Raw genomic sequence first — 13328 nt, forward strand, 5'->3', positions numbered from 1 at the left:
AATATCTATATAAATAAACCATTATTTGTTTTAAGCGAGAGGATGGCCTTTCGGATTTCCACAAACGTCACTATTTACACATCAAACTCCACCCATCGTCAACAGACGTTCACTATACAGTATGGAAAAAGAAACGAGGCATAACTTATCGTTAGAACTAAAAAGATAATTCCTCTGGTTCCTGCATTATATATTAAAACTATTTAAACACAGTATAGTTTATTGTTACACAAAAACGGGAAGAAATAAAAAATAAAAAAAAAAGTGTAGTGATGACCAGTTTACCTTTTTAAAAAGCAAATGAAACTGAAAAGGTACAAAAAAAATAATAAATCAAGTCCATAAAACCCAAGCTTTCTGTTCTACCAGTTCATCAAATAGATTATAAAATCTGGCATGACCAAGATGTTTGGATTAAATCTTAAGCAACCTGAACTGATAACATTTTGTGAATTTGATTTATTTAGTAAATAATGCCCACTCCTCCCATTACAGCCCTGCATGCATGAAAAATCAATCCAACTCTACTGGTAGGCAAAAAGCTTGGATTTATTTTACAAATTGAAGCAAATGAATCCCCTGAAATCACAAGCTGCACCACCTTCTGAACATTATTGTGAATTTCCTACCAACCGTTAAAAGCAAAACCGTGAGGTGGCCATTTGGAAAAAACAAACCCCTGAAAGAGAAAAAGGGAAAAAAGGAAAAATAAAAAGGGTGCACAAGGTTTGCTAGCAAGCGCTCTGCAATTTGATTGCGTTCTTTCCTTGGTGTGGTGGCTAAAATCCGTTCGGGTCTATACCAAAAATAAAGCTCGAGCCTGGTTTAAAAGATCTAAAGCTGCTGGTTCAGCGAGAGGAGGTCTATATGAAATTGCTTTAAAGCTGAGCAAAAAAAAAAAAAAAAAAAAAAAAAATCATGAGGAAGTTCATGGAACTGCTTTGAGATTTCTAGGACTTAGGCAGCCACAGCAAGTCCAAGTGGCACTGGATGGAGTCTTGCTGCACCATTAACACCACCACCACCAAAACCAACACCATCCTCGCCACTTCTGGTGATGCAGATTCAGACTCAGGTCTGGAGGGGATACTCCTCTTTACTGAACGGCAGCGTGGACCCGGGTTTCACCCACGACAGTCCTGAAACCTGGAGTCCTTTGGGCTGGTCTTCAGGTCGTCTCTGTAGTGACGAAACGGAGGATTAGTTTGAGCAACGATTAAAGGAACTAACGCTTGTGATATTGTGGATTGTTGAACATGCATCAGTCTTGATTTGAAGAAACAATGCTGATTTTCTGTTTTGTTTTACCAAAAATGGACTGTTACATATGCGATATGACATGATAAGGACTGACCAGGGTGGCATCCTTTCCTTTTACAGGTGTATTCCTGTTTTCTACTTCCATTGTGATCATGACCTCCTTGTAAGGGTGTGCGATATATATACACCGATCAGGCATAACATTATGACCACCTGCCTAATATTGTGTTGGTCCCCCTTTTGCTGCTAAAACAGCCCTGACCCGTCCTGCACTGTGTATTCTGACCCCTTTCCATCAGAACCAGCATTAACTTCTTCAGCAGTTTGAGCAACAGTAGCTCGTCTGTTGGATCGGATCACACGGGCCAGCCTTTGCTTCTCATGTGCATCAAATGAGCCTTGACCGTCCATGACCCTGTCTCCGGTTCAACACTGTTCCTTCCTTGGACCACTTTTGATAGATACTGACCACTGCAGACCGGGAACACCCCACAAGAGCTGCAGTTTTGGAGATGCTCTGATCCAGTGGTCTAGCCATCACAATTTGGTCCTTCATCAAACTCGCTGAAATCTTTACACTTGTCCATTTTCCCTGCTTCTAACAACTTTGAGGACAAAATGTTCACTTGCTGCCTAATATATCCCACCCACTAACAGGTGCCATGATGAGGAGATCGTCAGTCTTATTCACTTCACCTGGCAGTGCTCATAATGTTATGGCTGATCGGTGTGTGTATCGTAATTGTTGTTTCAATTATCGAGTACATCAATCATTTTCAGAAACCAATCAAAACCCATGAAGTGTATACGAACTCACTGCCTGCTTTAGCCAAGAATTCTACTGTGCCTTATGAAAGCCATTTTACCTTTTAGTCTTTAAAATGTTGACTTTGTTTACAGCAGCGTCATTTGTTACATGTGCAATTATCTTCCTGAGTGCAATATTTTTTTTGACGAATCTGAAGTGCAATATTGGACAGAAGTTAATCATTTGATTAAAAATACTTGAGGCTAGTTTTTTTGCATCATTGACTATGGAAAATTTGACAGTACTTGAAGGGAGTAATGAATTTTTTTTTTTTTTTATTCCATGCCAAGCTGGGACTATTTGCAAGGCATGGGTGATTGGTAAGGTGTGGCACTTGCCCATTTCAGAGAGAGACCACATGGAAGGGAGTAAATTATTTACAAAGTTTTTCTTGTGCTGTTTAGATTTTTATTGCAAGGTCATATTTCCACTTGTTGCTTGTACTGCACAGTTCACGTTACATATCATTCAATGTCCTATTGTAAAAGGGAGATATCATTTTTTTTGGCAATATCGTACACCCCTACAGCCTTGTCATGAGTGACTGGTTGTTCTTCTGTTCGACGTGACCATCTTTTTATTATACAATAAATACGATAAAGACACTGGTGAATAACGTTGTTTCATTACAGAATTAATCTTTCTTAAAGTAAAATTATGACATGAATTTTCCTCCTATCAGCTCAAACCTGTCTCAGTCCCTCCAGGATTTTGTGATTTTGCAGATCTCACGTGATCCAAATTCTGTTTCTGTATAAACTCTAGAGATATGAAAAATCAACGCTTTCTCAAACCTTCAAACCAGCCTCGTCACCAACACCTAAAGTAATCTCTATCTGCAGGACCTTATGAAGCTGCCACATGATTGTTGGCTGATTGGATAATCGCATTATAAAGCATGTGCATGTGTTCACAATAAGGTAGATGGGAAGCATAAGCAGAGTATGCAGAGTGATGCTTTAACACCGACATGTAACGCAAAGTGTAGCTGCAAGAAGAAGCCGGTTTTTACTTGTTCTAGAGTGTCCAGCACTCACTTTGTGTGTGAACATCTTCTCTTTCGCCTCTTCGTGCACAGCTGGGTTCCATGGAGAGAAGCTGGATTGGAGAAATGACAGGAATGGAAGAGAGGGGAAAGGGATGGTGAGAGAGAGAGAGAGAGAGAGAGAGAGAGAAGAAAGCAATTACAGGGTGATCTATGGTGCTACTAGTCTATGCATTAAATCGATGCTAGAACCATACATGCATCAAATAATTCCTGTTGGTGAAGTTCGAGTGTCACTTTTGCTATCGAAAAACAAAAGAAAAATGAACAGATATTGTCTGAATACCAAACACTAAACGTGAACGTTCACCCTCGGAGCACACTGACGTTCCGCGACGTTCCTACTTGCCTTATTGCATAAGGATCATCGATCCTGGGCTGGTCGAAAAGGTGGCTGTTGCATAGTTTCACGCTGTCGACCACTTTGCTTTTGAAGAGCTGAACATCCTTGTCGTATCTGAGTCACGAGAAAAACAAAGGAATGTGCTGCGTCATTTTGCTGATCTGCACCATCATACATAGAGAGAGCGGCAAAAAAACCATTCCTGTAAACATTAACCAAGCTTTACTGCCCTTTAGGAGCCTCATTACTGCTTGTAAAGTAGCCTCACAGCCTGGGTTTAGCCATGTTACGAGAGTTATACACAGCCTACGATGACGCGTGAAGTACGACAAATTAGCATATAGTCAAAGCAGTACTTTTACATTTTTTCCAGTACAGTACAACACACTTACAATACAGCAGCCTCAGGGTTGAGAGGTTCCATAGTGCTAATCTTGTAAAAGACTGTCCGTGCATACATTAGCACCTGCCAGATGTGGTTATGGTTCCGTCTGCAAAGGAATAAAAAAATATAAAATGTGTTATACCATCACTGGGCCTCAATTCTCAAAAGCTGGATAGAAGCTCGACTTCAATTCGGCAGACTCCTGCATCCAGAGAGAACTTGTTTTTGTTGTTCTTTCGGCTGCTCTCTGTTTGGGGTCGCCAGAGCGGATCATTTGGTCCGCAATGTTTTGATTTGGCACACCGGATGCCCTTCCTGACGCAACCCTCCCATTTTATCCGGGGCCGGCACTGAGAGTTAACTCTTGAGTGGCTGGGTTAGCTCCACACCCAGGCCGCGACAATGAGAGCACGGGATCCTGCCGCTGGACCACCAGGAGGCATCCAGACAGAACAGAATATGAGGAGGAAAAACAGTAACTTTATGTATTTATTACATATAAAACAACAAAGTAGGTTGCACAAGATAAACTAAGTAAAATTCCATTTGTTGGTTATTTGAGCATTAATTCTCAACCCTCTAAAGGTGCAAAAAATAAAGAAAAAGAGACTGACCCCAGCTTAGGGTTGGGTACTGAACTTGGTAATTTTTAGATGTACTGACTGAATTACATCAGTACTACAGTGTACCGATTCACATGCAATCAGTGCCAAGTTTTGGTACCTGAGAACGCATCTGGGCGCCGTTTAAAGACAACAATTGTGGCTGCATTTTACAAAATTAGATGCAGACAACGCTATTTGCAATATCTGTAATTCTAAATGCAAGGCTGGTCATGGCAACACATCAAACCTCAGGAAGCACCTAATCAAACACAACATGTATTTAAAAGCTCAAGAGTGGACTGTATATGGCAGCGAAATAGCAAAAGTTGCTGCAGCTAACACAAGTCGGACCCCCGGACGAGGATGACGAGACATGAAGTGAGAAGGAAGTCAAACCCCTGAATGAGGACAAGCAAGGCATCGATGACAACTTCAAAATCTTTAGCTAATTAATTATCCTAATTTGATAAGTTGTTGGAGAAAACGCCATTTTCACGATGATGGTTGCCGTTAACTTAGCATTCTTCTAGCACTAGTTAACACTTCTAGTTGTTGTTCATTCGGCTGCTTCCTGTTTGGGGTCGCCACAGCGGATCAGTTGGTCCGAATGTTTCGATTTTGGGACAGGTTTTACGCCGGATGCCCTTCCTGATGCAACCCTCCCATTTTAATCCGGGCTCGGGACAAGCACTCTTCGGTGTCTAGGTTAGCACCCTGCCCGGGAATCGAGCCCCGGGCCACGGCAATGAGAGCACGGGATCCTGCCGCTGGACCTCCAGGAGGCTTAGTTAACACTCCTATTTAACAGATCGAAATTCCGTACCCTCCTGTTTATGTTAAACGAACAGTAACAAGATTGGGAAGTAGAGAGTGGATATATTTTGTATAGTGTGTAAAATTTCAAAATGTTGACATTGAGAGGTTTGTTTTATTACACAGAATTTAAAGTACAGAAAAAGTTACTGTTGGGTACCGGTACCGAATTCCAGGTAAAAATGTGAATGGTACCCAACCTTACCCCAGCTACACTCACCTCCATTTGGTGAATGCTCTCCTGACATCCAGCTCTCCAGAAACAGGATCCACCAGTGGGTGAAACACCGGGATATCAAACACCACTTTCTGCCAACAACAAGCACAGGCACACAAATGTTCAAAAACAGCTTTTTCAATGCCATTTGTTAGGAACGTCCTCTTCCTCTGCTGTGTAGTAAACAGCAATTGCAATGGTGACACAAGGCAGACAAGCCGACACGAGCCTTATTGATATCCGTTAGACGAAAGTGGCAGAGCGACTCTGCTTTAGCTGGGGGGTAAAATCGACGTGTGTGGGAAGTAAAATACTCACGGGACACTCTCCATCCGGATAGTTATCGGGAATATACACCGTGAATTTAAAAACGCCGTCCTGGTACAAGCCGTGGCGGATGAAAATAACCCCGAACCACACTGCGGGAAGAAAAAGAGGGCGGAGATTTAGTCGGATTTAGTCACGCTGCTTTATGAGGCTTATCAGCTCACTAGATATCATTCGGTCAATAAATATCTAGAGTACGCTGTTAAAAGCACTGTCACAATAAACACAATCCGTTTCCACAGCCATTTCAAATATTTCAGCAAGCAAGATACTAAGTGTATAAGAAACAGATTACATTTTTCTGTACTTACTCAGGGCTGATCTGTAAGAGGGCTGAACATAGATGCCTGGGAGTTTCTGCTTTATCACCAGCGTACTGCAAAACAAAAAGGTTTTTGTAAAAGCTAGTATATTTAGAAGATGAAATACATTACATTGTCAAAACTTTTGGGTCCCCCCTCCAAATCATTGTATTCAGGTGTTGGGCTTGGCCCCTTAGTTCCAGTGAAAGCTTAAGAGTCCAGAGTCCTGACCTCAACACATTTGAGATGAATTAGTGCGGAGACTGCGAGCCAGACCTTCTCGTCCAGCATCAGTGCCTGACCTCACAAATGTGCTTTCAAGAGTGGTCAAAAAAGGAAGGGGTCATCCCCAAACCGTTCACACAAAGTTGGGAGCATGAAATTGTCCAAAATGTCTTGGTATGCTGAAGCATTAAGCGTTCCTTTCGCTGGAACCAAGGGGCTGAGCACAACCCCTGAATTCAATGATTTGGAGGGGTGTTCCAACACTTTTGGCAATATTAAAAAATTGCATTTTTAGAGTTATATTTTATGTCTCATCCTGTAATCGTTCAAGTTGCTTCAATTCAAACAGACTCTAGAAAGAATTCATCCTGCTCCCATTTAAAGAATAAACAAAACACATCTGTGACCTCAATCCAGAAAGAGCATTTATCAATACAATTTTATTTTCCAGCCATTCCAGCAGGCATCCCTCCCCCCTTTTACTGCCACGAGGCTTACCTCAGGGGGGAGACGAATGAAAAAGAGCTTGTTTTGTTAGCAGGCTCACTGTGGCTCAGCACCAAACCTAGCAGGTTGTTAACCTCTGCTCTAGAATACCAAACATGACGATTAAAACCAAGGTGAAAAATCACACGGCTCCAAAAAAAATCGGTCTCTAAACCCTGGGCTGCTTTATTCAGCTGCTTTGTTTTAGATCTGTATCGAATGATTTTTTGGAAATCAGTCAACACACTCCCACCCTGACTTCCTGTTTCTAAAGGAAATGGATCAATACGCTGCATCAAATCACGGCTCTCGAGTCATTTCATGAACACTTGTCGGAATGCGGGGCAGCTTACACCAACCAGGCATAACATTATGACCATCATGCACTGTGTATTCTGACCCCTTTCTATCAGAACCAGCATTAACTTCTTCAGCAATTTGAGCAACAGTAGCTCGTCTGTTGGATCGGATCACAAGGGCCAGCCTTCGCTACCCACGTCCATCAATGAGCCTTGACCGCCCATGACCCTGTCACCGGGTTCACCACTGGATTTCAATTAAAATGTACAGCCGGTATTATGAACATAAAAGAATCGACTCAAAATGTATCGTTAAACCTTTGAATGAATAAAGAAACCCCACTAAATAAATACAGTACATACAACTCTGCGAGTAGGGAATACTCCAGGTAAAATGGTCCGTAGGAGGCGTGGGTGCCGTTGGTAGCCTGCGTCGCTGAAGCTGGTGAAGAGGCTTTAGTGACTGGAACGGCATTCTTGGGTATGGTGGGGAGCTGCTTCTTCCCGAAAGGAGGACGAGCCGGACTGGCTTTCTGGTCGCCCGGACCACCCTGCTCTTCGCTCTCAGATCTCTAAACAAACAAAATGTCCAAAAAAAGAGACCATTTTAAGCACTGGTGTAGTTCAGAAACTCAAAGTGACCACTAATTTAACCTGCATTGTGCCAGAAAGAAAGACAATTACTTTTAAAGTATCACAGCGAGGGATACAGATAGCTTTACCCACTGCTTCTTGATCATTCTCTTAAACATCTGACAGCATATACCCTTGAATTTTTAAGGCTTCTTCAAATAAAGGTAAATGTAATGGACCTCTACCCTTCAGTGTGTCAGAGGACAGTCGGTGAAAGCACAAAGCGAGGTCTGGTCTTACCTTACGGCCGGCGTTCATCGACATGCTCCAGAATGTACTCATTACTCATTGAGCAAGCGCAGGGGTTGTGCTGCTATGCTTCTCATGCAAGATTCACTGGAAAAAAAAAGGACAACACAGTGCTGTCAAATTAGCAACTGTACTCACTACATTTTGGTGATTTATTAGACTCCTAATATAACAGTTATTTGAAAAAAAATGTCTAGGGACAAATCTTGAGATTTGATATGGCTCCACATTACAGTGGCTTGTTATACGAATTGAAATATTCGAATCACTTGACACTAGGGTGTAAAGTCGCCCCAAATGACCATTCACTGACCACAATCATTTCAAATGAACGATCATGGACCACCATTGTCTCAAATGACCAATCACTGACCACTATAACAACCAACCACTGACCACAATCGTCTCAAATGGCCAATCATGGACCACCAACGTCTGAAACGACCAACACCCGACAACAATCATCTCAAACGACCAATCAACCTTTGTCGCAAACAAACATTCTCTGAGCACTATTGTCGCAAACGACCAATCACAGACTACTATCGTCTCAAATGACCAATCACGGACTACTATCGTCTCAACCGACCAATCACAGACCACCACTGCTTGTCCCACTTGCACGCTTCTTCATATGCTTTATACTCTCTTCTTTTAAGTAATAAAAGTGACTTATACAAACAATTTATAATACAAGACCAATCTGTTAACTTCCTCATAAAACTTTTAGAAATTCTTTCTTCTCTAGTAGCACTTCGTTAAGGAATTGATCGTGACCAGCCAACGCACATGCAAATTAGTTTATGACGTCATCTGATAACCTCTAAACTTCTAAACTCTATAACTTTTTGTGAGCATGGACCAGCTGCTTTTCCCTGAAGAGCAGGTCACACAGTGATGAATAGTCAGAGCCCAAGTGGAGCACAAAGTGCAACTTGATGCCGTATGACAGCTGCTGACTCTCCCATGTCCTGATGGTCTCTCTGGTCTCTTTCTAAAGGAAACTAAAGGTTAAGAAAATCGACAAAGACTGAAATAAAGAGCAATGGAGCAGGATTTAGGACTTGTGGATCAGGTTAACATTAGTGGCAAAGCAGTATTAGACATACACCGTGAAAATACTAAATGGCGGAATAATTAAATGGAACAGTCCATTAATAAGTGCACCAATTACAGCTGAACACTAATTACTTAAACAGAGTCTTTTTTGCTAGCTTGCTACTATTAGCTATGCTACCTATCGTCCTACGAAATCCATGACGACTTACTTGTAGCAGAAACACAGGTAGACATTCTCACCTTTCTCTAACATTCACATCGCTTTCACTCATTCACGCGCAAATCTCCACTACCATTTCTGCCTAGCTAGCTTCATAATCATCAAATCTGGAGTAGTAGACGTTCTTTTCCTACCCGTTTTCCAACCAAAACCCCGCCTCATTCCGCTATCCATCCAATCACACGCTGTCCGTCAACCGCTGGCCAATCCTAGTCAAGGAATCCTGCATGTCGAAATACGGGTGCACAAAGAGAAATCCACCCAAATACCAAACTAAACGCCACACGCCCTTGCTTAGAGGCGGTACGACGTGCACATAAAACGATTTCATTGGCTGTACGGATAAACGCTAGTCGAATCCTCGCATCTGATTGGTCAACATCTTGTCAATCAGCAAGAACGAAACCAGCAGTGCTAATGTAGTTAACATTTACACCAAATGTTATTTATTAACGAATTTATTAACACGAATACACCGAACAGGGCTCGAAATAGGAATTTATCGTCACGTAGATGCTATTAAAACGTCAAATTACATTCTGTACCGTTAACAGGATAAAGCTAGCCAGGTATTGTTTTCGTTTCTTCGTAATAGACTTAGTCAATCTAGAAACAAACAGCTTTCTTACCATACACCCAATGCAATGCTAACTGTCCACTAAATTTACTTTATCTCCGATTTTAGTAAGAGAAACCATGGATTTGTTACCATCCTAAACTCCGGAGCGAGCGGACATTTTTAAAGCACTTTTATAGATATTTCAGCTATTTCCTGGCAGACCGGTACCAACAGCCCTACTTTCCTTCTATTGGTGAATGCATCCCAGAGAGGAATCCCATTGCTCCAGTTCGCTGTCAATCATTTCAGAATCCACAGAGAGCCTTTTGATTGGCTGATGCATATGGGAGGCGGGATTTAATTTGACTATGCTTTTGCACTTGACACATTTTATTGACCCAGTTTACTATAAAATAAACGAATAAAAGACCTATATTATATTATATTATATTATATTATATTATATTATATTATATTATATTAAATACTATGAAGAGCAGTAAACAGCTTTTAAAACACATTAGTAGTCTCAATTTGTACAATTTGTGCATTTTTATAAATTTTATATTTATCGTTTTTTTTGTTGCTTTTTTTGTTTGTTTTTATGCTTGGAAAGCCTACTTACTTTCTTTCTTTCTTTTTTCGTTCTTTCTTTCTTAATTTTTTTCTTCCTTCCTTCCTTCCTTCCTTCCTTCCTTCCTTCCTTCCTTCCTTCCTTCCTTACTTTATTTGTCTGTTTCTTACTTACTTACTTTCTTTCTTAAATTTTTTCTTCTTTCTTTCTTTCTTTCTTTCTTTCTTTCTTTCTTTCTTTCTTTCTTTCTTTCTTTCTTTCTTTCCTGATTCACAGCATTTTTACTGTAACATTTACATTTTTATTAGAAAAGTCATGTTTGGAAATAGAAAATGTTTTTTTTGTTCTGACTCTATATTGCAAGATTTATTTACATAAGATATATAAGATAAATATCTGTAATTTCTTTTGCATTTTTATTTACAGATAAGCTTTAGCCTGTAAGAATTGTATGAGCTTCATTTTCAGTCGTATTCAAGAAAAGATTAAAAACAGGTTGTTGTATCCAGTCTGGAACAGCAGGGGGAGACAAACACTCAGAATTAAGCTTCTTTCAACCATGAGCCTTTGTTTCCTCAGCTCTAAAGCACCACAATCAGTTCATAAAGGGATTTTACTTATTCAGTCATTAGGAATGGGCTAACAGGCAGAATAGCCCTTGCTCCTTATGTGCATCAGAGAGATTCGGCCGCTCATGAGCCTGTCACTGGTTCACCGGTCATCCTTCTTTGGGGCATTTTCGATAGGTACTAACCACTGCTTACCGAGAAATACCCTACATGACCTGCTGTTCTGGAGAAACTCTGATCCTTACTTATCCACTTTTTCCAATTTTCCTGCTTCTTTACATACTCACCGTCCACTTTATTAGGAACATCTGCCCATTCATACAGCTATCCAGTCAGCCAACCATGTAACAGCAGCACCATGCATAATATCCTGAAGATACAAGTCACAATATTCAGTTAATATTCACATTAAACATCAGAATGAAGAAAATCTCTGATTTCTGATCTCTATGGTTGCTGGTGCCGGATGAGCCGGTTTGAGTCTTTCAGAAATCTCCAGTGATTTTCACACACACTCTACCTTAGCCTAGAATTTAAACAGAATCCAGTTCTAAAGAATGAAAATAATCCGATTTCCCCCCTAAACTGTAATGTAAACAGATTTCGTCCCCCAAAGATGTCACCATCCTCTACCTCCTTATATCAAATTTTCCTTAACATTCAGTAGAAATGATTTGATTTGACCATATAGCCAAAAGATTTCCCTAAATCTCATAACAGCAAAAGCCAAAAGTGACAGAGTACCATAAAGCTGCTTTTTTCTATAGATACACACATTCATACCTTCTTACATACATTCAACCAGTCTGATTCTCAGTCTGAGCATCCTTTTTCCTCTAAATTCACACTGATGTTTAGTTCTTCAGTTAACCGCGTATGTCTAGACTTATTAAAGCAACGTGTACAATTTTATACGTCCATATAACTCATGCTCAAACCTTTCTTTTTCTGATATCTCAAACCTTCTTTATTTTATTCTGCAATTTCACAGAGTTAGGTGTGGAAGCAGGCAGGCTAATCTGGAGGATTTGCTTGTTAGCCTTGAACTCTCGACCCCTCGTACACGTGACACGTCAGTCGTGGTCGTCTAAAGAAATTAGACTAAATTTTAAGGTCTATGAGTCTTATAAAATGATGGGATCGGTGGTTTTTCACACGCTGCGCACGGCATACAGTAGGCTGTACCGAGGCGAGTTTATTAGAGTCCTTTCCTAATTTGTTTTCCGTAATGCATAAGCAACTTTCCGAGTATGTTTGATTGATTGATTTCTTGACCCTTTTTATTGATCGTTAAGGAGGTGCGGGAAAAAAACCTAATTTACTGCTTCACCGATTTACTTAATTGAGGAAAATGACATTGTCCAAATTTGAAAGGAGGAACTAATTATTGACTTCATTATTGCTTAATTGTCTGATTCCATTTTGTTTCCACTACACTCCGTTAATAAAGGTAATTGGTCTGCGGTTTCTCCGTGCGGTCAGTAAACAATGCAAGGTCACGCGCCTCTCTGCCACTTTGGAAATCAAAAACTCCATTAACACAAATGGGTTTGTTGCTCTTCTGGTCCTGTTGGCATTTTCCAAATGCCCGACACGAAAAAGGTGACAGCTCACCGGTGTGCCTTGATATTCCGAATGTTACGTCTCGCGAGCGCATTAACTCTGTCCACACAAACAATCTGGCGGCTGGATTGAAGCTAATCTTTTTTAATGATGACCCTGATATTGAACAGAAGACAGATAAGGAGACAGTGAACTTTTAATACGGGCCGCCCCGACGAAAGGGTTTAATATTCATAGATAATTTGCTTCTCAGGCATCTCAGGGGGGGCTAAGAAGTCGGGACGTACGAAAGCAGAGGAAAGAGCTCGTCTGCTGGGATTGGACTCGGCGTGTCAGGTCAGACCGGGCTGTTTGGGATTCTGTTCTGCAGCAAGATAGTCGATGAAAAGTCGTAGGGTCTGTTGTGACACGGTGCTGTACGCTCGAGGTCAGGAGATACGCCGGGAAGTTGAAGACTTAGCGTAGTACAGCTACACAATCCTCTCTTGATCTCATCTGGATATTTAAGCTCTTTTTGGGGCTAATGTTAGCTTGATACCTCGGCTTCTGATTCACACAATAGTTTAGACTAATGCTCAGAAGCTAGAAATCGAAACTACGTCCTTCTCTACCTCAGCATTTTGAAGCTACAAAAGCTAATGTCAGAGCTCACGATGTATTTAACAGTGAAGGATACAATCAATATCACCGACTTAACCAACTAATGAACCCATGTTGACTAATCAATCAAGTAAACACCGCCATGAAGTGATATTTAGTTTATTTTTAACACCATGAGCAGCCGTGA

At 40.9% G+C, this 13328-nt stretch overlaps 1 protein-coding gene across 4 annotated transcripts; it reads right to left on the minus strand.

The window, feature by feature from the left end:
* Positions 1-893: 893 nt before the first annotated feature.
* On the minus strand, positions 894-10098 carry aktip (akt interacting protein). 4 transcript variants are annotated; one of them, XM_058382151.1, is made up of 10 exons: positions 9986-10098; positions 7989-8084; positions 7479-7687; positions 6115-6179; positions 5795-5895; positions 5480-5568; positions 3849-3947; positions 3463-3570; positions 3106-3166; positions 894-1179 (listed from the first exon to the last, which is right to left on the minus strand). In XM_058382151.1, the coding sequence occupies exons 2-10, from the start codon at positions 8028-8030 to the stop codon at positions 1072-1074; spliced, it is 882 nt and encodes a 293-aa protein (XP_058238134.1). In that variant the 5' UTR covers positions 8031-8084; positions 9986-10098; the 3' UTR covers positions 894-1071. The 4 variants fall into 4 exon arrangements, with proteins under 4 accessions (XP_058238134.1, XP_058238132.1, XP_058238133.1 ...); XM_058382149.1 differs by having other exon boundaries at positions 9906-10067; XM_058382150.1 differs by lacking the exon at positions 9986-10098 and adding an exon at positions 9297-9405.
* Between the last annotated feature and the right edge of the window lie 3230 nt (positions 10099-13328).

Source organism: Hemibagrus wyckioides, linkage group LG27 (genome assembly GCF_019097595.1).
Source record: "Hemibagrus wyckioides isolate EC202008001 linkage group LG27, SWU_Hwy_1.0, whole genome shotgun sequence".
Lineage (NCBI taxonomy): Eukaryota > Metazoa > Chordata > Actinopteri > Siluriformes > Bagridae > Hemibagrus > Hemibagrus wyckioides.